Source organism: Sebastes fasciatus, chromosome 2, assembly GCF_043250625.1.
Source record: "Sebastes fasciatus isolate fSebFas1 chromosome 2, fSebFas1.pri, whole genome shotgun sequence".
Taxonomy (NCBI): domain Eukaryota; kingdom Metazoa; phylum Chordata; class Actinopteri; order Perciformes; family Sebastidae; genus Sebastes; species Sebastes fasciatus.
The window spans coordinates 9,536,490-9,562,225 of NC_133796.1; the positions used below are offsets into that span (position 1 = coordinate 9,536,490).

General features: G+C 41.2%; 1 protein-coding gene across 3 annotated transcripts in view; it reads left to right on the forward strand.

The window, feature by feature from the left end:
- Positions 1-25,736, forward strand: part of LOC141783470 (ATP-binding cassette sub-family C member 12-like) — a 71,402-nt gene that overhangs the window by 10,370 nt on the left and 35,296 nt on the right. The window contains exons 1-13 of one of the 3 annotated variants that reach the window (XM_074660807.1): positions 4,176-4,441; positions 4,563-4,666; positions 6,577-6,759; positions 6,901-7,127; positions 9,087-9,224; positions 10,946-11,135; positions 11,229-11,318; positions 11,482-11,671; positions 13,026-13,185; positions 13,308-13,386; positions 13,924-14,037; positions 14,367-14,531; positions 14,609-15,659. The exons of 1 other annotated variant lie outside the window; for it this stretch is intronic. In XM_074660807.1, the coding sequence (XP_074516908.1) occupies positions 4,604-4,666; positions 6,577-6,759; positions 6,901-7,127; positions 9,087-9,224; positions 10,946-11,135; positions 11,229-11,318; positions 11,482-11,671; positions 13,026-13,185; positions 13,308-13,386; positions 13,924-14,037; positions 14,367-14,531; positions 14,609-14,701 (1,692 nt within the window). In that variant the 5' untranslated portion in view covers positions 4,176-4,441; positions 4,563-4,603 and the 3' untranslated portion in view covers positions 14,702-15,659. Of the gene's footprint in view, positions 1-4,175; positions 4,442-4,562; positions 4,667-6,576; positions 6,760-6,900; positions 7,128-9,086; positions 9,225-10,945; positions 11,136-11,228; positions 11,319-11,481; positions 11,672-13,025; positions 13,186-13,307; positions 13,387-13,923; positions 14,038-14,366; positions 14,532-14,608; positions 15,660-25,736 lie in introns of those variants that run through there. One more of the 3 variants, XM_074660816.1, reaches the window with a different exon arrangement.

Consider the following 25,736-nt stretch of genomic DNA (forward strand, 5'->3'; position numbering starts at 1 on the left):
AAGTGCTGGTCACTAGAGCATTGTGGTCCATTTAAAACATTCAGTATATATGACCTTGTCAGGGTTGTAGTGTAAGGTTGTGTTTGAGCATCATTCTTTGTTATTAACAGGCCTTTGCCACCATCGCCGTCTTCAACTCCTTGAGGTTCTGCTTGTCTTTCCTGCCTCTGACTGTCAAGGCCCTGGCTGAGGCTGCTGTATCACTAAAACGACTGAGGGTAAACCCAACCACTAACAATGGTTATTAGCACTAGTAGTAGTATTCATTACTACTCTGATCTTATATAATGTTATTTTGCTGTGATGTCATCCAGCGATACAAACTGCAATATCTTGTATGGCTGTTTCAGAAAATATTGCTGATCCAGAATCCAGAGACCTACCTGATCCAGACAAAAGACAGTGACTTCGCCATAGTGATGAAAAATGCTTCACTTTCCTGGATCAAACCAGACAGACTGCCAGAACCCCCACCCAGCTCAGCCAACAGGGACACAAAGGGACACAAAGTGGAGGAGATGTCCCAGAATGGGAAGACTGAAACCTTGCCAACTCTGAGAAACATCTCCTTCACACTGCCAAAGGTGTTCTTTACCACTGATAAGGATACATGAGGTGAACTAGATTGGGTTAAAGGTAAACCTTTATTCTCTGTGTTACCTCCTGAAGGGCAACCTGCTTGGTGTCTGTGGGAACGTGGGGAGTGGAAAAACGTCACTGATTTCCAGCATGTTGGAACAGGTTGGCTCCTTCTTTGTCTTTTTTGTCCTTTATTTTCTTTTACAATCTCTACAAGTCTCTGACATCATGTTTGACATTTTTATTAGCTGTTAATTTTCACTGTTATTGTCCACCACTCTGTTACACAACTGTTATGAAAAATGATGCTCCTTATTTACATTGTGTTACCTCTAAACCAGATTTAACTGATGCTATTTAATAGCTTTTCTCATGGTTGTCTGCTCATTTTTACATTTTAGATGCACCTTCTGCAGGGCTCCCTCTCAGCTGATGGGACATTTGCCTACGTTTCCCAGCAGGCCTGGATATTCCATGGAACAGTTAAAGAAAACATCCTGATGGGGGAACCTTTTGACCAGTCCAAGTATATAACCACTAAATTATAAGTAACTGCAGACCTTTGAATACAGAACATGAGGAGCTATTATTAACTAAGGGGATACCATTTTGAAGTGAATGTTTTACCATTGTTCCTCATTGCATGCTTGAATAGGTCTTTCTTTTGAGGTTATCTCACGTGACAACTGTTTAACTGGGAGAAAGTTCCTCTCTTATCTCTGTCAGTCTGCATCGGGCTCGGTAGTCAAACAAGAGTAGAGTTAATCTCTGTTATCTGAAAGGAAACCATTCCATGCTGCCAGAGATGGCAAGAAGCCACCTGTGCCAGTATTTTAATGAGTCACGTCATTCAGCTGTTTATGACTGTAGTTAGGCCTATAGCTCTGCTGTAATCATTATATGAAGGAAATACGGTAGGAGAAGTCAACATAGACCTGACAATGTTTTCCGAAACTACATCCAGAAATGCATAATTTCTGAGCCTTGTATTTTCTTATCGACTCTCTTTCATGTGCATTGTCTGTGGTTTTGCAGAAATAGTGAAATGAGAAGTAGGCAGTGAGTTTGCTCTTACATTAATTCTCATAAACTTTCAGGGACAGTATATCTGAGCAATTAAAAGCATTGCTTAGATTCTTAAGACACTGCATACAAAATATCTTGCGATGTATTTTAGATAGAGGCTATAAAACGGGCTATAAAAAGGAGAGAACAAGATTTAGGAGTTTCAACACCAGACAGGAATATAGTATAGGCTTAGTCTTTTTGGCTGCAAAAAGTATGATTTCGTAAGCCAAAAATGTTTCTTAATAGAAACATGGTTACTTGAATTTTTTAATGTTATTTGTATGGAACGAATAGCTGATGTGATCAGCGATACTAGATACAATTCTGAAATTAATTGGGATCAAGTTTGAGAATCCTTTTCAGCACTGCGTAATACAGACATATACTCAGCAGCCCTATTTGAGTATATTTTGAAACTTTGGTTCCCCCTATAGAGATCAAACACAACCTATGATAAGGAAAATAATGATGAATTGTGAGGCACTGCAGTGTACACCCGCTGTCTATGTTATGTGATGTTGTATAACGTGTCTTAAAAATGGCTCTGCTGAATACGTGGCTGTCCCTTGACTTTCAGGCAATTAATTGTCTTACTCCGCAGATACGACAGAGTCATAGATGTCTGTAGCCTCAGAGCTGACCTGAAAATCCTCCCATATGGTGATCAAACTGAGGTAGGAGCTCTCTGTTGTACTCTCTACCCTCCAAACTGAATGTTTTTTTTTTAATGCATTTTAATGATTTCTTACAAGCATAGTGGAACTTTAAACACTAACATCCTCTGATGTGTAGTAGGAAACCCCTCAGTGGACATAAGGATTCACAAAAGATGGATAAAGAGAAAGACCACCAAATGCTGTTCAAAGTATTGCATGACGTAAAGAATCGTATTGTTTAAGTCTGAGTCATAACTAATGATTACAAATTGAATACCAGGCCTAATTATTTAGGCAGTTTGAGTTGGTATAACCAAATTTCAGAAGTCCAAGTCTGACCTATGTTTATGAGTTTATTTGAAGCTGAGAAGCTGTCTTCATTGTCAGTTTCTGCATTTGCCCCCTCTCTATTTATTCTACATTGTTGTAGAGTGAAAAGTTGATTTTGTGATGTACCAGACCCTGTTGCCAGTGTTCTTAATAGCTTTCTGCTGTTTTGTTGGCAGATTGGAGAGCGAGGGCTGAATCTGTCGGGGGGGCAGAAGCAGAGGATCAGCCTGGCGAGAGCTGTCTACTCCAATAAAGACATCTTCCTCCTTGACGATCCACTATCTGCCGTCGATGCTCATGTAGGGAAACACATCTTTGAAGAATGTGTTAAGAAAGAGCTCCAGGGAAAATCCGTCATCCTGATTACACACCAGCTCCAGGTAGACACAGATTTATTCTTTAGCAGATAGTGAATCTTTAATAGCTTATTATTAGGCATTTCTCAATCAAAGTTGCATAATACTTGTTTATACTTATTGTACAAATTTGAGATTTATATCTTATTGTGGTAAACCCCTAAGTAAAAGTAAAATCACAACCCAGGAAGTGGTGTCTGATTGCTGCCATTAGTATTTCCTTTATCATGAATTATGAGCAGTATTATAAACCACTCTTGATAAGAGCGTCTGCCAAATGCCATAAATGTAAACGTGCTGATTAGACTGTGTTGGGTAGACCTCTGCCACAGTGCTGGGATTTTGTTTCATTGACATGGTTGTCCTTGTTTGTCCTCGTTTGTGTCTTTCAGTATCTGGAGTTCTGTGATGACATTTTGGTTCTGGATGATGGCGAGGTGCGGGAGGCCGGAAACCACCAGGCCCTGATGGAAGCCAACGGACGCTACGCCCAGCTCATCACCGACTATCAGATGGAAGAGTCTGAAGTAAATAACCTGCAGTTCAAAACTCAGATGTACTGTAGCTATTATGTCTTTCCTTATTGTTTTACTGGCTGTGAAACCCGTTCACCAGTTCTTCATTGTTTTACTAGCTCAGAAACAATAAACTGCTACATGTAATCTGTAAGACAAATATTGAAAGATGTCAGAGGTTTATATGAGGCAGAAACATGTCGTCTACGAGGGCACAAGTTAACGGTTCATCATCTACTTTAGGGTGAAAGTGAGAATGAGTACGAGGAAGTGTCACCCCAAGACGCTGCCCAGCTGAAGGACGTTGAGCTAAGTGATGGCACAGACAGCGGGCTAGCGAACCCAGGTATGACAACCAGGAATAAAATGTTTTAGTGTAGTGATCTAAATTATTCAGATGTAATATATCCAGTCTCTGCAAGGATGTCAGACTTATATGGTTCTATATCAATGTGGGAACCTAAAAGACAAAGGGTGTGCAAGTTAAGTGGCCAGAAGTGCTGGCTGGATGGTTGAACAGCTTCGGAAACCCCCTCCTCCCCCACACCTCTCCAGCAATTTCTGTAATTTTCCAAAACAGATAATCTGACATTCACTTACTACAGTGATTGGCCCGGTGTGCGGAGGTCAGGAGATAGGCAAGGTTTCAACTTCTCTCTCAAGATCTCTATTTTCCTTTTTTTACACAACTATTTCTGTCACCTTTGTGTTAACGGCAAACGAGTACTACTCTATGAATGCCTTCCAGGAGAGAATATGTGCACCGTTATTCCTGTATTTCAACAATTTTCACATTTTGCCCCTTTCTACGATGGTTTTCACTCTGCCTTTTCTTCCTCTTAAGCTGTTGTCGGGGATCAGCTGGTCAGTCAGGAGTCCATCACAGAACATCCCGTCTCCTGGAGAATCTACCAGCAATACTGCAAGGCAGCTGGAGGTCTGATACAGCACACACACACACAAACACACACATGCATTGGCATGATTCTATGCAATAATGCACAATTCACAAATGGACAACCCGGTTGATGATGTTTGATGTAACTGTGTTGCTGCAGGATACATTGTCACCTTCCTCACTCTCCTGAACATCGTCCTGATGATTGGATCCACATCCTTCAGCAGCTGGTGGCTCAGCTTCTGGATTCAGAACGGGGATGGGGTGAGAACGAAATCTCTCCCACAAACACATGCACATATGACGCACACACACACACACACACACACACATGCAGCCCTATGTGAAATGTGAATGTGTTCTCAGTGATTGTGTGACTTCCAACAGCTGGAAACAAAAATGATTATTTTATGCTCCAACAGGTTTTTTGACAGTGAGGGTATTGAATAGTTCTCTTCACACAGTCTTTTCCCAAAACTGACAATCCAACAGTCACACACTTTTTCCACATAGTTGGTCAGGTGTGCACAGACGTTGGTAGAGCTGCACAACTCTCTTTTTCCTCACATAACTTTGTCTGTGTTGTCAGCGATGAAGGTGGTGTGCTTTTAGAGAACAGACAGAACTAAACTGTCTGTGGCTAAAATCACGAATATGTGTTGTACGACAACAAGGACAGATACAAACTCTTTCTATACGGTACCTACACTCTATGTTTAATTAATTACCAGCTCAAACAGCTCAACTCAACTTTATTTATATATCCTTGTGTGGGGGATTAACGTCCCTATCAAGAAATAATCCCTATCAAAACTGTTGATGCTAACTAAAGAACTAAGAAATAATGGTGGATTTGGTGGTTAGTGAGATCAAGAGAATATACAATATTAAGTGGACTGTTTGTAACTTTTTAAGCGTATAAATGTAGCGGGTCGGCACACATGCGCGTTCGCGTGTGGCCGGAGCCTCGTCTCCGCTGCATACTCTCCTTCACTCAGACAGCGCGCGCGTCCTCGCTGTCTCGCTCCACCTCTAGATGTGAACGCGCGCTCACTACACACTGCAGAAGAGTTAGTTTAGCTCTGAGAATATCTAGTGAATGTAGAGTGGACGTTTGTGCAGAAATAAATGCTGCAGCTCCTCCAGACCAACAGAGGTTTTCCGTGTCTTGCGAAGTGACGGGGCTCCTCAACGAGTTACGTTATCGTCTCGTTACCGACCGGGTGCCGGTGTCTTCGGCTTCCGGCTGCGGTCGGGAGGCGATAACGTAACTTATTGAGGAGCCCCGCTGCTGAAGCCTGCGCTGAGCAGGAAAAGCCAACACTAGGATCAGCATTGATTCATGGAGAGACCTTCGTCTGGTCAGCTAACATTACTGCCAAGCAGCTGAAATATTGAGTGATATTGTGGTTTTAGCTGACGTGTGTCGCCTCACTGTTTTGAGCGATGCTCGTTCATGTCTATGTAGAGCGAGCAAGCGCGAGCTCGACGCTGACTTTCGTTGATTTCAAGGCCACAGGTGTCGCTGTTGAGCAGCATTTTTGAATCTTACAAATAGTCCCTTTAAGTGGACTCCGGCTGTTATGTGGAGCAAAAGCATACACCATAAATATGATTCATGCAGAGGGAGATAGGAAGTAAGACTTGCCCATCTCTATCCCATGAACTTTGGCTACTAATGTCCACTGCCAAATAACACAGCTGGCAGGCCACACGATACTGTTATCTGACCTTAACAGTGTGAGATGGCGAGGCTTATTCATAGCGAATACCTGAAGAGAACCTCTTGCCATTGTTCCCTTTTGCACTAAACTTGCATGGATCCAAATCAGACATTTTACTTTTCTCAGTCTTTTTGATTGTGTTTAGTTTACCCAGTGCTCACTCCCACAGTAACCACACATAAATGTCATCACATCTCTGTTTAAACTTTAGATATAAATGTCAGTCATTACGATGAGTAAAAAAAACTGATTTGTCTCTCTCTACACAGTCATTATACATTGGGTAATACTGTGATCCAGTGTATTGACTGATCACACATGAGCAAATCTGATAAATATGTGTTATTTCCACATATCTGCACAATATTGTGGCAATATATTGACAAATGTTTTTGATAAATTATTCCTCTGGCCCTGGTCTTCACTTACTTCTCTGTTTTTTTCCCCCAGTCTTCCAATAACACAACTACAAACAACGGCGACATCTCACAAAACCCAGACCTGCGCTTCTACCAAATGATTTATGGCGGGATGTTGCTTGTCATGGTGTTACTTTCCATCATCAAATGCTTCTCCTACACTTGGGTCACCTTGAATGCCTCCTGCAAACTCCACGACACCATGTTCAAGAAGGTACTGTTGAACGACTGCTGACCCCCAGCCTATATCTATGTAACCATGGTTACTCTTTCATGGTTTGACTTCTTTCAGACCTGGTAAAAGCTCTACCAATGAGCCGCTGATGACGAAGATTTTTTTGTTTTCCCTTCTCAGATTTTCTACAGTCCCATGAGTTTCTTTGACACAACGCCAACAGGCCGCATTCTCAACCGGTTTTCCAAAGATCAAGAGGAGGTGGACATTGTGCTTCCCCTCCACATGAGCACTTTCTTGGATTTCAGTCTGCTGGTCGCCTTCATCATTATCACCATCTCGGGTGTCTTCCCCCTCATGCTGGTAGCTGTGGCTGTTATTGGAGCTTTGTTCACCCTCATTATGTTGTGAGTTGATATCAGTTAAGATTTAGATTTCCATTGACATTGTCGCTCATCTTAAAAGCAGGTGCGTGAATGAACAGTAAAGAGTTGTTACAGGTACTAGTGCAGAGCCCGTTCAAAACATGCCTGTTTAGAACGGATCGACTGCTTGGTCTGTGGTTTTGCGTCTTGCAGCCTTCTCGAGAACTGCTCATACTATCTTTACACTGCACTTTCTTGGGTCCTGAGTAATACACCTGCCGTGACATAGTTTTCCTCTAGCAGTTCTAGAGTCTGTGAGTCATTTGCGTGCAAATGATCACACCAACATTGTATGGCCTCAATTGGAGGCAAAGCCCCATGCAATGTGTATGGATAAGCTCCAGATGTTACATACCTCAATAGTGCGAGTTGAGGTGGTGATGTTCCCTGGAGCTAACAGGCATATCCGGAGAATCACCAGGATGGAAAGCGCAAATGTTATGCTGTTGCCTGTCCTCCAGGTGTGGCCATAAAACCAAAGCACTTTTGACCCTCTGGCTACTACATAATACAAATGACAAACCGAACATCGTGTTACCTAGTTGGCCAATTACTGTTGTTCTCATACTAACTGATTACACTATATTTGTGATTTGGCAAAAAAACATCACACTCTTGCCAGGACTTGCACCTGGAATCATCCACCCAATGAATGGATGTGTTACTATTACACCACAAGAGTGTGTATCTAACTACATTGATATCTATTTACATATTATGTTAAAAGGCGCCATGTAACAGGGTGTCTATAGGTAGCATTAAGTAAAATGTAAAAAAGACTTTCTAAGATATTTTAAATCCACAGATTAACAAAATGTTTGGACAAATTTGCAATAAAATATAAGCACTAAATGTGAAAAAATAGGCATATTAGAACTTCAGGAGGATTAATTGATTCCAGGGTTTTTCTGTCAATGATTTAGTCCCGTTTATGCGGACTGTAAATCATAACCAGCAGCAACAGAACTTCAGGAGAATTAGTTGAATACAGGTTTCTTATGTCAATGATTTAGTCCCATTTATGTCGACTGTAAATCATAACCAGCATCAACTGAACTTCGGGACGATCATTGAAGTCCAAGTTTATTCTGTCAATGTGTCAGTCCTGTTTATGCCGACTGGAAATCCTTTAGATTTACCTTTATCTCATCAGCACCTCCCCATAAACAACATTGCTGAGGAAGCGGCGCTTCTTCTTTGTCTCTTCATCTTGGGCAAAAATGCGAAGCTTGCTTGATTTGCCAACCCAACACGGTGTAGCGACTGCCCCTGTGATTTATTTACGGTCATGGCAAAGCATGAGTGTGTGTCCAGTGTTGACACCAACCACAGATATTGCCACCAAGAGATGAGGCAGTTCTGATCGATGATATACTGTGACCCACTGCACTGTCCATTGTGCTGGTCGAAGTTTCAAAGTAGCATTGGTCACCATTCTTACTTTTAGAGTGATGCGATGGGGAGGCATGCCACATGGGTAGAGGGTATGAAGAAACTCAGGCGGGTACACATGGTGACCATCAGAGTCTGCAGAGTCCTGAAGCCCTGTCGAGTGTAAAGTCGATCGGATGAACGGTTCTCGAGATATGCGAAGAACACACATACCCACATACCCATGGGGCAACTGTGGCTCAGAGGGTAGAGCAGGTCGGAAGGATGATGGTTCGATCCCCGGTTGTCCGGCTGTCCTTGAGCAAGACACTTAATCCCAAATTGAGTATTTAGATTAGATCCTGATGGTCAAAGTTGGCACCTTGCATGGTAGCCTCTGCAATCAGTGTATGAATGGATGTGTGAATGGGTGAATGCTGACATGTAGTGTAAAGTTCTTTGAGTGGTTGGAAGACTAGAAAAGTGCTATATAAATTTACCATTTACCCACAGACAGAGATTCCTGGCTTTATAGTTACATACTGAATATCAGCTGTGATTCTTCTGCAGTATCTTCCAGAGGAGTGTCCGTCAGATGAAGAGGATGGAGAACATCAGTCGCTCTCCCTGCATCTCTCTCACCACCTCTACCCTGCAGGGCCTCAGCACCATCCATGCCTACAACATAAGAGACAGGCACATACAACTGTAAGATACCAGAGTTCCTCAACATGAAATACTTTTGCTTTTTGTTTTGCTGACCTTTCAGTCTCAGTTTTAATTCTTCTCTGCTTTACATTCACGAGTGCAGTGCCCATTCCGTCTGTGGCCATTCGGAGCGTGATGATCCAAATGCGTACAGTATCTTGCTTCTTAGTAATGCAATCTCTATTTTCTTTTCTTTTTGTAGAATTAGGTAGAAGTGGTAGTAGTTAATCACGCCAAAGCTAAAGAAACACAAGAGAGATAATGGTGGTGGGTCAGAAGAACTGCAGAAGCGTCCTCCTGTAACTTGTATTTTACATGCATGTTTTCTGACAGCCTCTCGTCCCTCATCTACCCATGCATGGGTGAATAGGGAGATACAGCACGATGGGGCTGTTGCACATGCGGCGCCTGCAGAGGTGGTTTGCCAGCCTTTGCTTGGATGCCAAGAAGCACAGCAACGCTTCGATAGCATTCCTCCCTCGGTAGAGGACGATCTTCACTACTGGGGTCCACACAACACCTGTTGAAGGGAACACCGCTGGGAAGAGTGGCCTCCTACGTCACAGTGTTCACTAATGTGTCCCAAACAGGGTGGGGAGGGACTAGCCTAGGAAGAGCGGTTGGTGGAGTGTTGCCTCCGGCGGAGGGCCGACACATCAACCTACTCGAACTGCAGGCAGTGTTCCTGGTCCTCCAACACTTCGAGCCCCTGGTATGGGGGAAGAATGTGTTGGTGAGAACTGACAACAGCACCATAGTGGCTTACATCAACAGACAGGCTGGAGTTCGGTCAGCTGCTCTGTTGGGGACAGCGGAGAACCTGTGGTTGTGGGCCTCAGTGCACATGTTGGCACTGAAAGCTCAATTTCAGGACCGGAGAAAAAGGGGGGGCCAACCTCATGTGAAGAAGTGAACTTCTGTCCGAGTGGAGGCTTCACCCGGAGATGGTGAAGCCGATTTGGTCCTGGTTTAGGAGAGCGGAAGTGGATGTATTTGCCAGAAGATGCAACACCCACTGTACGCTATATGGTTCTCCCTGGCACGACCTGCCCCTGGGGGTGGATGCGTTTGCACACATGTCATGACCGAGAAAGCTGCTTTACGCCTTTCCACCGCTCCATCTCATCCCTCCCCTACTGGAGAGAGTGAGATTGGAGCAGTTGTCAGTCATTCTGAGAGGGACAGGGATAAAATGCTGTCCACGTTCACGGCACCGTATTGCTTTGCTCCGGTGCCAGTGCTCCTATCTGTTTCTCGATGCTGGGGGCACGATCCTCTACTGTACGTAATACACCTAGTATGGATAAGTACCTCATGAAACCCCATTTCAAATCACCCAAACTATCCCTTTAAGGACAATGACGGAGCATTGAAGGAGCCACCATGGAAATAGATTGAGCCTCGAGCCCTAGACCTTGGGCAACACCATCTACATTGCATGGTGCAAGGCGAGGACCTGTTTGCGAGCGAGGCCAATTTCCATTAGTCCTGTTGCAAGTCATTCAACCTGAAGTATGCCAATCATCTGCGAGATACATCCCAAGCTACAGTCCAAGCTACCAACCGTGTCACTGATACAGAGCCGAATCGTAAGGCTGCTGCACGTCGGAAGGCATTCACTGCTGTGCTTGATCTTATTCCAGAGCAAGAGATGTTTCAGTCAAAGTGTCCTGCTGGTCTGCATTGTAAGCTCTGTTTTACTGTCCTTTATCATGTTGTAGGTTCAAGGAACTGAATGACATCAACTCCATCCACTATTTACTGTTTCACTCTGGGACACGTTGGGTCTCCTTCTGGACGGACTTCATGGCTACGGTCATGACCTTATTGGTGTCTCTGTTCGTAGTGCTCAGCGGTAATGATATCATTAGTCCAGCTTTGAAAGGCTTGGCCTTGTCCTACACCATGCAGGTAAATTTATGAACCTTTGGTTTATTGTTGTAAAGACACACTGCAAGCAACTGCAACATGTGTGTTTACAGACTCTGTTTATGTGTTGTCCAGCTGACAGGCATGTTTCAGTACGTAGTGATACAGTCGACAGAGGTGGAGGCAAGATTCAACTCGGTGGAGCGGCTGCAGGAATATATCACGGTCAGACTCTTCATCCACATGTCCTGGTCTTCTTGAAACTGTACATTAAACTATTCAAGAAAAGCACTTGCTAAAGCTATTTGTGCTTCTGGTATGCAGTTAATTATCATCTGACACACCTCCTTTCTCCTCCCTAAAAGTAGTTGTCATTTATTGTGTACAGACTTGTACGTCTGAGGCCCCAAGGCACATCAAGGAGGCTCAACTTCCAGAGGACTGGCCAAAGAGTGGAACCATCACCTTCAAGGGCTATAAGATGAGGTACAGAGAGAATACACCCATTGTTCTGAACGGACTCGATTTCTTCATCCAAGCTGGAGAGAAGCTGGGCATTGTGGGAAGGACAGGCTCTGGTAAGACCCTGACTCCAAAGCTTTTTACGGTAACACTTTATAATAACCATAATTTATAAATGGTAAATTGATTAGTTAATAGTTATCTTGCTCTTAACAAACCATTAAATTATAAATGATAATGTTTACTAATTATTAGTAATGCTATAATTCATGTTATTCTAACAGTTTGTTGTTGCACACATTATTACACTTTATATACTAAATTTAGTACTTGTTAATGATTACGAAATTATTTGTAAACCTTTAAAAAATTGTTTGTAAAACATCTATAAACATTATATAGAGAGATTGCCCAGATATTTGTAATGCTTTGTTAATTGTTAATAATTAGTTTGTAAACCATCTATAAACACTATTTGGATGGCTTTTATAAAGTTGCAACTGATGATTATAATACATTGTTAAATGGTTAAGAAATATTTTGCAAAATATCTATGAACATTATTTAGATTGATAGTTAATACTTTGTCAATGGTTAATAACTTTTTCTGGTTTCTGGTCCAGCTATCTATGTCATGTTTATAGATGTTTTACAATGATTTCTTAAAAGTTTACAAATCATTTGGTAATCATTAATGAATACTTAATATAGTGTATAAAATGTTATAATGTGTACGACAATAAACAGTTAATAATTACTTTATTAATGTAATCAGAATGTAATTGTTATCGTCTCTTATCAGCTATGATACAATATAGAATTTATAAACTACTTATTTCATATTACACAAAACTAATTATAAAATGACAGAAATTATAGCATTACTTATAATTAGTAAACATTGTTATCATTTCATTGTTTGTTAACAGTAAAATAACTATTAAATAAGTTTAATTAACCGTCTATTTACCATATACCATTTGGTTATTATAGTTATAATTAAGTGTTTTTACTCATAACTTTGTTTTTCATACAGTTGGTTTTTGGTGTAAATGGGCAATGCAATTGCAAAACAATGAAAATGTCAAGATGATTTAGACATATTAAAATGATCGATTGATTGAAGAAACTATAACTAATTATCATAAGAGTTGAATCTTGAACAGTACTGAATACACACACAATTGCATGTATGTGAATATGTCATTATATAGTAAACATAAATGCAGTAAAGTAAATCACTAAACCTATAGTCCATATTGATCATAATGTACCTTATACAATGCAAATGTTGATAGCGCTGTGTTGCAGCAGCATTTTTGGATTTAAATGTGTAAATGAAAGAATTTACTGGGATAAGAGTGTTATTTTGTTAAACCATGACTGCAGGGAGCAGAGGGGAAACACTACAGTACCTCTGTAAACCATTAGGGTTACTATTCTTAGGTACTCTCTGCTCTATGTCTGTAGGGAAGTCCTCTCTCGGCGTGGCTTTGTTCAGGCTGGTGGAGCCAGAAGCAGGAACCATCCTGATAGATGGTGTGAACATTATGGACATTGGTCTGCAGGATCTGCGCAGCAAATTGTCTATCATCCCCCAGGATCCTGTGCTATTTATTGGCACAGTCAGGTAACCAAAGCTAACCCCTAACTCCACAGAACTTAATGTTTACACACAGGCACCCTCTGTTCTCACTGTGTTGGGTTAGTCATTGGCTCGCCAACTGTGATAATGAATGTGTTTGCCTACAGGTACAACCTGGACCCCTTCGATAACTACAACGATGAGGAGATCTGGGCGGCGCTGGAGAAGACCTACATGAAGGACTCAGTATGTTTGCATAACATTAACAGTTTCATTACAGTGTGTGGTCATTTATCCAGACCAAATCAGTCAACTCATCCAGCGACAGCCTTTTTTCTGGGTCTACTCATACATACTACTTCATACCTGACTGCAATCACTTAAACACAATGCTTAGAGACACAATGACATGTAATGTTTGTGATGCATATGTTGAATTATAATGTTATCTGACCAGATAGTAGCTGTCTTAGTGGTGTAGTGGTGTTATTGAACCCTTTTTTTCCAAATATTATTAACTTGTATATATTATATATTAACTGCAGCAGTGGTGGAGGTACTATTAAGATTGTTTACTTAAGTAAAAGTAGCAATACCACACTCGAGAAATACTCCATCACCAGTAAAAGTCCTGCATGTAAGATCTTACTTGAGAAAAAGTACAGAAATATTATCAGCTTTATGTACTTTGTGTATCAAAGATACAAGAAAGCGAATAAGTGTATTTCCCAAAATGTCAAACTATCCCTTTAATAATCAATGAGTATTGTTTTGTTTCCTCAGATCTCCAAACTGGAGGGGGAACTACAGGCGCCGGTGATGGAGAATGGAGAGAACTTCTCTGTAGGAGAAAGACAACTGATATGTATGGCTAGAGCACTACTCCGCAACTCCAAGGTTTGATTTATTTTTATTAACAAACTTTAAAATTGTACTTCTGCTGAACAGCCACTGGATTACTACTGCTACATATCTATGTAACTGCATGATATTTATATTATTGACATTTGCATCAATTAACCCACCACGACCGGTATCTTTGGCCACTCTTTTACTCATTTATCATATCATCACTATTCTCAATGGTCTTGTTCTCTTCTATATGTCAGTCTGTACAGTTGCACCTCATTTTGTTCCAAACCCTCTCTACCCTATGCCGCCCCAAATCCCCTGCTCTTCAGCTAATCTCTTCGTCTAGACTAACTGACCCTCCTGTTGTCCACCAGATCATTCTTTTGGATGAGGCAACAGCATCCATCGATGCAGAGACAGACGCCTCGATCCAGAACACAGTTCACGAAGCCTTCCAGGACTGCACCATGCTCACCATCGCCCATCGTATCAACACTGTGATGAACGCAGATCGTATTCTGGTCATGGAGAACGGAGAGGTAACAAACACAAACACACAAAGATAAAGTTTGTGTGATCCTGAACCTAGACTTACAGTAAGTGTTCTGTCCAACAGGTGGCAGAGTTGGATCATCCAGATGTGCTGAAGCAAAGACCAGACTCTCTGTTCGCCTCACTCCTCGCTGCTGCGAACACTGTGAATACCTGAACCACAGAGGCCCTGCGGCACCACTACACACTAATAACTGTAACATAATAATAAATATTCATTTATACAACCATATCTTAATCAGTCCTCTCATAATGTAATCTAGACCGGTGTGCTTGTATCAGCTGTAACTGAGCAGCAGAGATGGAGTTTCACATTCATGCAGAAAAGGGAAACATTTTTGTGTAAATAGTGATGTATTTATCTCCTCTGTGTGCTGAAACAAATACATGAACAATGTTATTTCGTAGGATTTTTATAGGAGTGGATATGAATGTATATTTAAAAGATTATTTATAGATTTTCAATGACTTTGTTTGCTTCCACTTTGCAAAACGTCTGTGTGTGTGAAGATTCGATCTGCTGGGTGGTTGTGTCTCGAAGGTAACCCCCAAGTTGCAAAACTGTTGCGAGATGGTTAAGGTCGGGTATTGACCTTTAATTGTTAAGGTTAGAATAGGCTGTCGGGTAGCGAGTCTCGCGAGAGTTTTTCGCACATTTTCGCAACTTGGGGGTTAACTTTCTAGACAGAACTCCTGCTGTCGCATGAGCGCGAGTATACATGAGGCTATGAAGGCGGTCGAGTCGGCGTGATGAAGTTTAGAAGTCTCATTTAGTCACTTTTGAGAAACCGCCTTTTTTAAAACACAGAAAGGCTTCATAATTCACGAGTGGGGTAATTGATGTATTTTATTTCGTAGAACAAAACGTTAAAATCTTTTAAGCTTGTGTTAATCACAGACCTTATTTTAGGCATCTAACTAAAAACCCATTGGCTTCCAGACAAGGGAACCGGAAGTGCTAAAATAAGAACTAATTTCTGGTTTTAGGACTCATTCCTGTAGCAGTTCATTTAGTCCATTTATTAATAAATTAATAAATCAATTTGTAAACAAATGTATTAATGTCTGTTTTGATTGTACAATTAGTTATTAATCAATTAAATTGTTTATTACTATTTACGTGACTTTTGTGGTCCTTGTTGGATTTATTATGTACAAAAGTGCTTACAATAACCTGACTGTTGGATTTGTTATGAATAGAGTGATTGTGAGGAAAGGGAGGAGGCAGGTGCTGTTCTTCTTTTGCAAGGTCAAAGAGAGGAAGGAGCCAGAAGGAGATAACAAAGAAGAAGACATGCAGCAGAAACATCACGTGCCATAAGCTCATGAATATTAATATTGTGTAAACCATGAATAGGCTGGATCAGGGATAGCTCGGGGTTCAGACTTCGCGAACTGAGATTGAATTGCGGGAACAGCAGTCCGGTAAACTTGTCTCCTTTCCAAGTTCAATGTCAGCAAATAACAGTAAGGTCAAGTTCATGTGCTAGCTTTCAGTGTATCTCTCTCTCTAACGTTAGCTAGCAGGGCAGTGTATCTCTTGGTCTGTCTGTGTCTTTCAGGGCTGTTCTATGACTTTGTGCCTGACAAAATATTAAAAATGATTTATTATGTTTTATAAACTGCCGCTCGATAAAGATAACCCTGTTGTGCGCGAGCATGCGATATGCGCGTGCACTAAAGGAAAATCGTGCTGTCTAGCATCAGCCTCAGTCGGGATTCCAGACAGTCCATATATGGGCGTGATGGCATCCTTATCATAGCTTGTTGTAAAACAAGACAATACTAGGCCAAAGCTTATTGTATAATATCAGCTAAAGGATAAATATAAAATATGATTAGGGTTAAAGTAAACTAAATCAGAAATGCTTGTTAACAGCGACATCTGTGACCGTTAAGTCAATGAAAGTCAGCATCGGGCTTGTGCTTGTGCTCCTCTACATAGACATGAACGAGCATCGCTAAACAAAGTGAGGCGACACACGTCAGCTAAAACCACAATATCACTCTATATTTCTTTTAATAAACAGCCAGTATTTTGGCTGTACATTTAGAGCTTTGTGGTATGTTTACTGTCAACGCTGACTGTAAACCCAGTGGAAGAATGATAGCGGCAGAGCAACTAGGGTGACTACCTGAGGTGACTATGTTGTATAATACAGAAGTAGCAAGTTTGGGCAAACTGTCATCTCAGTCAGAGCCATCCACTACTGGAACAGCCTTCCTATTGAATTAAGAGAGAGCACTAATTAATTACCAAACCTTTAAACATAAACTTAAGAGATGGCTTAAAGCAAGCCAAACCTGCAATCATGAGTAATCAGACAACCTCAATTCATACAATCATTGTTTTTACATATCTATTACTTTTGTAATGTATTTATGTATTTTATTGCAGTCTATTGTATCGTATTGTGTTGTATTGTGCTGTTCTGTGTTGTACTGTACTGCTTGCTGAAGAATTGTATTGTGTATTGATAATATTTCTAATTTGTAATAACCTGCTCAGGGACTACAGATGAAAATGAGCTCTGTAACTAACTCTGGAACATTTACATTGAGGTAGAAACTGAAACACTAATTAATGTTGTTTAATGCACTGTCCCTGGGGGAAAAATAAATATATCCCACAACTTGGTAAACCTGCCAATGCAGCTGCAAGTCTTTGAGTCTGTGTGAAAGGGTAAGGCGTGCAGCAAGATGTTATCAAAACTGAGTTTCTTTTATTCTTTTATTCTGGGTTTACAGTAAGCATTAACAGTAAACATACCACAAAGCTCCGAATATGCAGACAAAATACCGTGTGTTTATTCATAGACACCTGCTAAGGGTGAGACATAAGGCCGTTTGAAGTAACACGCCTGCCTGTAGCCTGCAAGTATTGGTTTCTGAATTTCCTGTCGTGGCTGACCAGCTCAGAGGTCCATTTGCAAATGTTTGATTGAACTCTAAAACTCTAAAAGGACAAGCTCGCTCTTTGTAAATTCATCTTTAAACCTCAACCACCCTTTCCAAACTCAGTCATGCCATACCCACCTGATCAACCACCCACCTGCACAGCTGTTTATTACTGTAACACATGAGTGCAGTTTCCCTCTGTTACCTAGAAGTAGTGTTGGGAAATGTATTTCTCCCGGCTTACGCCCGCAGTTTTAAACATGTGGTTAACGTTGTATATTGAAACAAAACAAAAATGCAACAACACTACTTGAAAACATCATGGTTTGGCTTTTGTATATTTGTTATGTTATTTAAAGGTACAGTGTGTGGAATTTTGGGGGATGTATTAGCAGAAATGGAATATAATAGGGATGTCAATAATTAATCGTTAAACCGTTAACCGACATTAAGCATTTTAACCGGTTAACGCTATCGGTTAAAACGGTTAAAACTCGTCTCTTTAAGGAGAAAAGCTGGTCCACCTTAACAGCCCACCTTAAGAGGTGAATACGGAGTTGCAGGATACAGGAAGTTGGCTCCGGTCTCTGGCTCGCTTGAGCGGAGCGGAGTTGTAATTTTGTAGCGTTTATTCACTGACAAATAAACTGTACACACACTGCTACACCTACTTTCACAGCTATAACGACACCAACAACCTCACACTCACTGCCAACACACACACGCGGTCTGTTGGAAACTCGCTAAAGTTACGCAGACTACGTGTGCAGCGGCGAGCACGAAGCCTCCGGCAATGCTAGAGCTGTTAACGTAGCACAAATACACACACTGTTGGCCACTCGCTAAAGTTATGCTGGGCAGACACACAGCTGACAACCTGCTAAACTAAACTAAATGTGCGGTAGAGACTTTTACTTGGAAAGTGGCTCGCGACACTACACGCAGCATCGTAGCTGCTAAGTTAATGCTCCCGAACGGGTGAACTAGGGACTCCCGTCAACGAATATCTGTTGTGCTCCTGCAGCTGGTACGAGGCACAAATCTTGTCGGTTAACGGTTAATAATTGGTTAATTAGGGTCGGTTATCGGTTAAGAATTTTTTTCAAAATGAGCATCCCTAACCTGAAACTAAGAATCGTTGTGTTTTCGTTAGCTTAGAATGAGCCGTTTATATTTACATAGGGAGCGGGTCCTTTTAACGTAGTCCCCAGAACGGACAAAGGTTTTTTACGTTACCAGAAGGTCACCGTAGTTCTCCGACACACTTGTGAAACTGCAGTAACGTGAGCCCCAGAGTGCAAAACCGTCTTCCGTTGCTCCTTATTGTTTATTATGGTAAGGATGGCCTCTGAGCGAGGTGAACGGATTTGTACTCAATGTCTTGCGTTACCGTAGTCTTGGAAAGGGAGGAGTGAGTGGAGGGGTATAAAATTGCAACCACACCGCAAGATGCCACCAAATCCTACACACTGCCCCTTTAAGTAAATTAAAATAAGTCAAGGTTGACTTTTGGTTTCATAGGGACATAGGGACATAGGGACTTTCTGTGTGAAAGTCCTGTGTTGAGCCACTCATTCACAGGACTTCTGTGGTTGATGATTAGAAGCGATCTAAATTGGGTTTTAAAAAAACCCTTATCTGATTGGCATTAGCTTGTTTTGGCAGTTTATCGACCTTGTTATCCAAGGAGTGATGAGTGATATTTACCCCTAAACAGGCCAACCTTTGCCGTCTATAAAAGTAACTTAGCTTTAGAGTCAGTATCAGCAAGCTGCAGTGAGTCCTCCTCGTCCTCCACACAGAGGTATTGTTTCATTTTTCTACTTTTCAGTTTAAACTAGTTTTGATCAGTTTTAGTTGAATTGTTTGTTGTAGTCTTTGTATTTTAGTTCAGTTTTATCAATGCTATTAGGTTGTAGAAAGTCCTCTTTACAAATAGATGTTGTTTTGTATGAAGGGTTTGTTTTGTACAAACATTGTATGGCGGACAGAACCTCCCAAAATCAAAAATAAATAAAGTCATTAATAAATTACTTGATAATTAAAATAATATGCCATTAAATGTACCAAAAATAATATTTTAAATAAATGTAGGCATTTATTAATTGATACTGTGTGACATAAATTTATATTTCTGTTTTAATTTGCTTCTTTATTTACCTTTGTATTAATTTAAAAAAAATTTATTATACATTGTATGTATTTATTTATTTGTTTATTTATGTATTTAATAACAATGTATTTATTTATTTTTGCATTTATTTTGTATTCATTAAAATGCATTATACATTTCTTTTAAAAACATTTTTAAATACATTTCTGCTTCATTATACAAATGAGGGGGCTGTCATTAAACGTGTGTCAAGGGTCAACTTTTTGCCAATTAGTTGATGCTCCCCCCGCAGCTTTCTCAGATCTTTAGACTTGCATCCTCCGACCAGTAGGCTACAGGTGTGCACATCTACCGACTCAAGAATGAACTGTTTCGCGGACCCCCGCCGGTCTCGAGGTTGAGCTTGTTCAGGGTGGGAACCTCCAGTTTCCCACCCTGAACTAGCTCAACCTCGGGGAGGAGACCAGAGATGGGTCGGCGAAACAGTTCAGCTTCAGTTGGTTGATCTGCACACCTGTACCGGAGAAGTAGCAGGCCGACGACCCGCTGTAGGGAAACAGGGATGAAGACTGGAGTTGATAAGCAAACAGCATTAGCTAGTTTGCTAGCTAGCACTCTGATGTTGATCAACCAATAGGCAAAAAGTTGACCCCATGACTGCCCCCTCATTTGCATAATGAAACAGAAATGCATAAAGAAAGGTATAAATAAAAGAATACATCAATAAATTGGGAGAAAATTACAAAGGAAAAATAATGCACAAATAAATACATAAATAAATACATTTAATAATGAATATATACATAAATAAATACATTTAATATTAAATAAATACATTTAAATTTGCCCACAATAATCGTGTGGTGAAAATCTGATATTGTGACAGCCCTAAAACAGATGTAGTCTCAAATTTAAATATAAGGTCCTACATTGTTGCTTCTCACCGCTGTGTTTACATGACCCTTTGTGCTTCAAAGGTGATCGATTTTTGTCCCAGGAATTAGGACAAAAATAACTGTGTCACCCTGCAGTTCCCTGTTGGTTATACTGCCAGTGGTTCCGTGTTAGTTTAACAGTTCGTTGTTTTTGGTCTACCATATATCTAAACGTATCCTCAGCATACATTTTAACACATAGGTGTTGCACCTGATCAGAAATACTCCATACATTTTACATGTAAGGTTGTAAAGTATCTCTTTTTCAGCTCTTTTTGTATTTGTATTGTGTATTTTACTGTGCAGTAACAAGGGTCACATGGACTCATCTTCATGAATGTGCATGTAATTTGGCTGTAGGAACTTTAACACAGTGTGAATGGAGGGGAGAGGCAGATGGGAGGGGGATTCCTGTAATTCATTCACACATGTATTTTTATTACATGTTATTTATGAGGCATGAAAGACTGGTAGTTATTGTCATATGCACAACAATTACAGAGAAACAGTTGTTGTAAATCTCAGATCTCAGGCTCCCTCCAATAATGCTCATTGAATATGTATAAAATGAGAAATGATGAATGAGAAATGATTACAGCCTCCATGTTGATGCTGTTAAAAGTATCTGATAAATTAGGCTTCAAGCAATGTTTCTAATTAAAATCTCTTGTTGGCAAGTAAAAGTGTGACCTTTCCATGCTTTCTTCCCTCCGCACAGGACAACATGAAGGAAGCCTATTCTTTGGAGAGGAACGATACTCGAGGAGTCTCTTTTGTAAGTATAGAACAAACAGCAGCTTCCACCAGAACACTCCTGCCCTCTTCACATGTTGCTTTCACTGCCTGAGATCTTTTCCTCTCCTATTGTTTCTCCTGCATCCTGTGTTTTTGTTACGGATTTGTTTGATCCACTTTTTGAGACAGTTTAGCTGGAATATTGACAAAAGTCTCTCTCTGCCTCTCACTCTGTCCAACTCTGCCTTTCTATATGATTATTTCACTCTGTGTCTTTGTATTTATGACTCTTAAGACGGAGGAAGCTTTCCGATGGAGAACTGGATCCGTGGTCTCCAGTCTAGAACATAATGATTCTGACAAAAGAAAAAAAGCGTGCCCTACGCTATTTGGAAAATACAGCCAGAGCCTTCAGACCCTCAAACCCTTCCACTGGTCCTCATCCCAGTCAGTGCCATTGATGACATAATGTGTCTGTTTTGATGCATTTATATATAATTTGATAAATAATTTTAAGATAACATGTTTACATACATATTTTGTACTGCTCTCACATTGCATATTGGGTGATGTTTCCATGTCTAGGTCCAACCCTGTAGACAATGCAGGTTTCCTGTCCTTTGCAACCTTTTCCTGGTTGACCCCCATGATGTGGGCCCTGTTCAGGAATAAGCTGGACATGAGCTCTCTCAACCTGTCTCCTTTGGATGTAGCCGACACCAGCGGAGAAAGGTCTGACACTGTTCTTACTGATTAATGGGGGCCCCCACATTTCTCTGCGGTCATTTGATGTTATTACAGTACAGTATATTTATAGACATGACACATGACAAGCCTAGTTGCTGAAATTCATATCTGGGAAAGGAACGAACAAAGTGTTACTGTTTTACTTTAATAACAAGGCTGATTGTGTGCGTTGTGCTCAGGCTCTACAGACTCTGGAAGGAAGAAGTGGCAAAGGTTGGCCTGGAGAAGGCCTCTGTGGTTCGAGTGATCTTTCGCTTTCAAAGAACCAGGCTGATACTGTCTGCCGTTGTTGGTGTCCTTACCATGGTGGCATTGTTTCTGGGCCCGGTAATTTTATTTGAATTTGGAATATCAACAGTACAAGTGCTTCCTGTATTGGCAGGATCCAGTGGCTTTCTCTGAAGTTTGTACTAATATCACATTCATTGTAAATGTGGCGGAAGAAGTATTCAGATCCGGATACAGATAAGATATCCAGACATTAATACACCGTAGCAGCAAACGATTCACTAGCAAGGACCCCGCCATCAACAAGGTACGATTTGACAAATTTATTTGCTGTCCAGTTAAGAGGGTAGAGGGTGATAGGTTGTCGATGATGGAGCTCTGGGAGGCGACAACCGGCGGTATAAGGTGGGCGGCGGAGGGGGGGGCACAGGATGAACATTGGTGTCGAATAAGGGGGAACCTGTGTTGGTTTGGTGTCTGCGAGAGGGGCCAAGCTTCTGAAATCCTGGAATGAGAAACGAGAAAGAGAGTCAGCGATGACAGCGAACATGACCTGCACGGTGAATGTATTAGTGAGTGATGGAACGGCATGATGGATGGGGCACTGGAGTCTTCTTTGTTGATTATGTCAACGACTGCAAGGTTGTTGGAGTAAGTGAAAATGGACTTGCTGGACCACTACTATGGCTACTATGGAGTAGATTTAGAAGAATGCTGAGTAAACGACTTGGCATCCATTTGCGAGCTCTGGGGGGCATTCTTCTGTGAACCATCTTCTATCGTAGAAACCCCCAAAACCAGTGGGAGGTGCAGCATCGGTGTACAGATTGATTGTGGGTATGTCAAATGATCATCATAGAAGAAGGTGATCCTGTTACAGTTAGCGTGGAAGTTGATCCTGAAATGGAGTTTGGCGCTGCATGTACTGTCCGGTGAGGTGGATGGTGGATCGGCTGCTGTGGCTTGCGAGACGAAGGCTGCAGGGGGCGCTGGCATCCTGGTACACATATTACATCCTGTTGACTGTCAAACCCTAGATAGGCTAGCCCTACTAATTACCTCACAGACAGGTGAAATCACAAAACTTTTTGCCAACTGATAAAATGATGGTTGTTTAATGTAAACCTCATCAAACCTCTCTGTCCTCTCAGGCTGTTCTGGTCCATAGGATCCTAAACTATGCTGAGGACCCAGAGAAGTCCACAGTATCCTATGGTGTTGGCCTGTCCTTCGCTTTGTTCACCACAGAGTTCTTCAAAGCCTTCCTATTCTCCTTGCTGTATGCGTTGAACATGCGCACTGCAGTCAGACTGAAGGGTGCATTCTCTTCAGTGGCCTTTCAGAAAGTCATCTCTCTGCGGGTGCACAGCGGCATTTCAATGGGAGAGGTAAACACTACGTTACATACATAAGAGTTAATGCTTATTTAATGCAGGGCGCCTACATTTGGACAGTAGAAAGTAATGGAAAGAAAATGTGTTTCTGATAGACCCTTTATTTCATTATTTTTTAATGTGGTAGTTCTCTCTCTGTATCTGTATTAGAGTGTGTTAGATAATTTGAGTATGTACTGCAGCATGTTGGTTATTTAATTGAAGAACTTCAATAATATTCAGAATATTTTGTGTAATATTTATTGAACCAGAGTTACATCCCACACATAGATCCAGTGCAACAACTGTCTCATCGGGAGAATTACTTACCACCATATTTGATTGGCTATAATTTCACTCCAAATAATGTTATTATTTTAATAAGTACAAAAAAGTTTGAGGGTATTGTTGGAGAAATTATTTAATAAACAGTCTCTGGTCATTCAGTTAAGAAGCAATTACAATTTATTAAGCAAATGCATTTGGGTCCATCCTCACTACAGCATTCATAATACATCGGTTTAGGCTTCCCCCCTGCTTGTGTGTGAAAGCATAATCTATTAATGCAAGGGAGTTACTTGTGATAAGCTAGTTTTAGTAGAGTGCAGGTGCGAGGGAGATAAGAAATGTAACTACACTAGGACAGTCTGTGCTTTCTTGGAACATTCAGATTCATCTGAGTAAACATCACAAGGGACATGGTATTTGTCTCTCACAGTATAATCAGAAAAACCCTCTGCATTTCCACATAAGTCATAAAATCATGCTACCAAAGCATCCTACGTAGAAATGTAATTGGTGTTACAGGGGACAACTTCATAATGCACTTCTTGAATAATGCACTTTACATTTTATTTTATATTATTGCATTTTTTTTCTTGTTTTCTTTCCTTGTTTTTAATCCTGTCCAAATTTCTTTGTCATAAATGTCTTGTGGAATTCACCTGCTGTGACTGTTAGTGCAAGTAATTTACCCTGCTAATGCAATCTTGGCAATGTGGAAGACAGTCTTTCTCTCCCTCTCTCCCTCTCTCTCCTGTCCAGATGATTACTGTTTTGACCGGCGATGGCCACAAATTATTTGAGGCAGTATATTACGGGAGCTTTGTGCTGTGCATCCCAGCGCTCTATATTGTGTCTTTGGTCTATGCCTGCTACGTTCTGGGCTACACCGCACTGGCTGGAGTCTTCACCTACCTCATCTTCATCCCCATACAGGTCTGTACATTAGAAACTGCACTTATAGTTCATAAACATATTTTTATAAGCAATGCGTCCTCAATGCGTCTTGAGTGTGTTCACACCTGTATTTAGAGCTGTCCACTTCTGATCCGATCACTGAGGACGCATCAAACCAGGTTTGAAAAGGGCCTATATTGCAGCTTGTTTTCCATTGTCACTAATGTTAACATTGTTTTTTTCTGCTTTCAGTTTGGATTGGCCAAGCTCATTAACAAATTCAGATGGAAAAGCATATTGATAGCAGACAGCCGTGTTCGCACAATGAATGAGATTCTCAACAGCATCAAACTTATCAAGATGTACGCCTGGGAAGATTCCTTTGAGCAGAAGATCACAGGTATGAAGTTAGGCTGGCTGCATGTTAACTTTGTCTTCCAGTCAGACATGTTTTTAATCTTTCCTGTATACCAAATATCAGGTGTTATGATCAGATAGTACTGTGGACCCAAATGCAGGACACTGACCAGACGTAGGCGAAGTTGTAGAGGAGTTATTGTAAAACCACAGGGAAATGAGGTTGGGTGGAGAGAAAGTTATGGCTGGCTGAGGCAGATGGTGGAAGACAAACCGGTGAGTGGCGTGGCAGGCAAGCAGGCAGAGGATCCTGGGACATGGAGGAAAAAGCAGTTAATCGCAGGCTCCAAGAACAACACGGGGAATGTACTCACAGAAAAACACGGAAACTACTGAGGCCTGAAGCATGAACTACCACGGTAGCTGAGAAAACAGTCTGGCGAGGACTGGGAGGAAAGCTAGGGTTGAAATACTCTTGAGTGGATGAGTAGATTGTTGACAGGTGTGTGCAGAGCAGGGAGCTGGGAGAGGTGATGAGCTGATTGATGGCAGATGTAGACTGGGCCCTGGGGACATGGAAAACACATCATAGGCAGTCAGTTGCAGCGAGTATGACTGTCCTCCCTT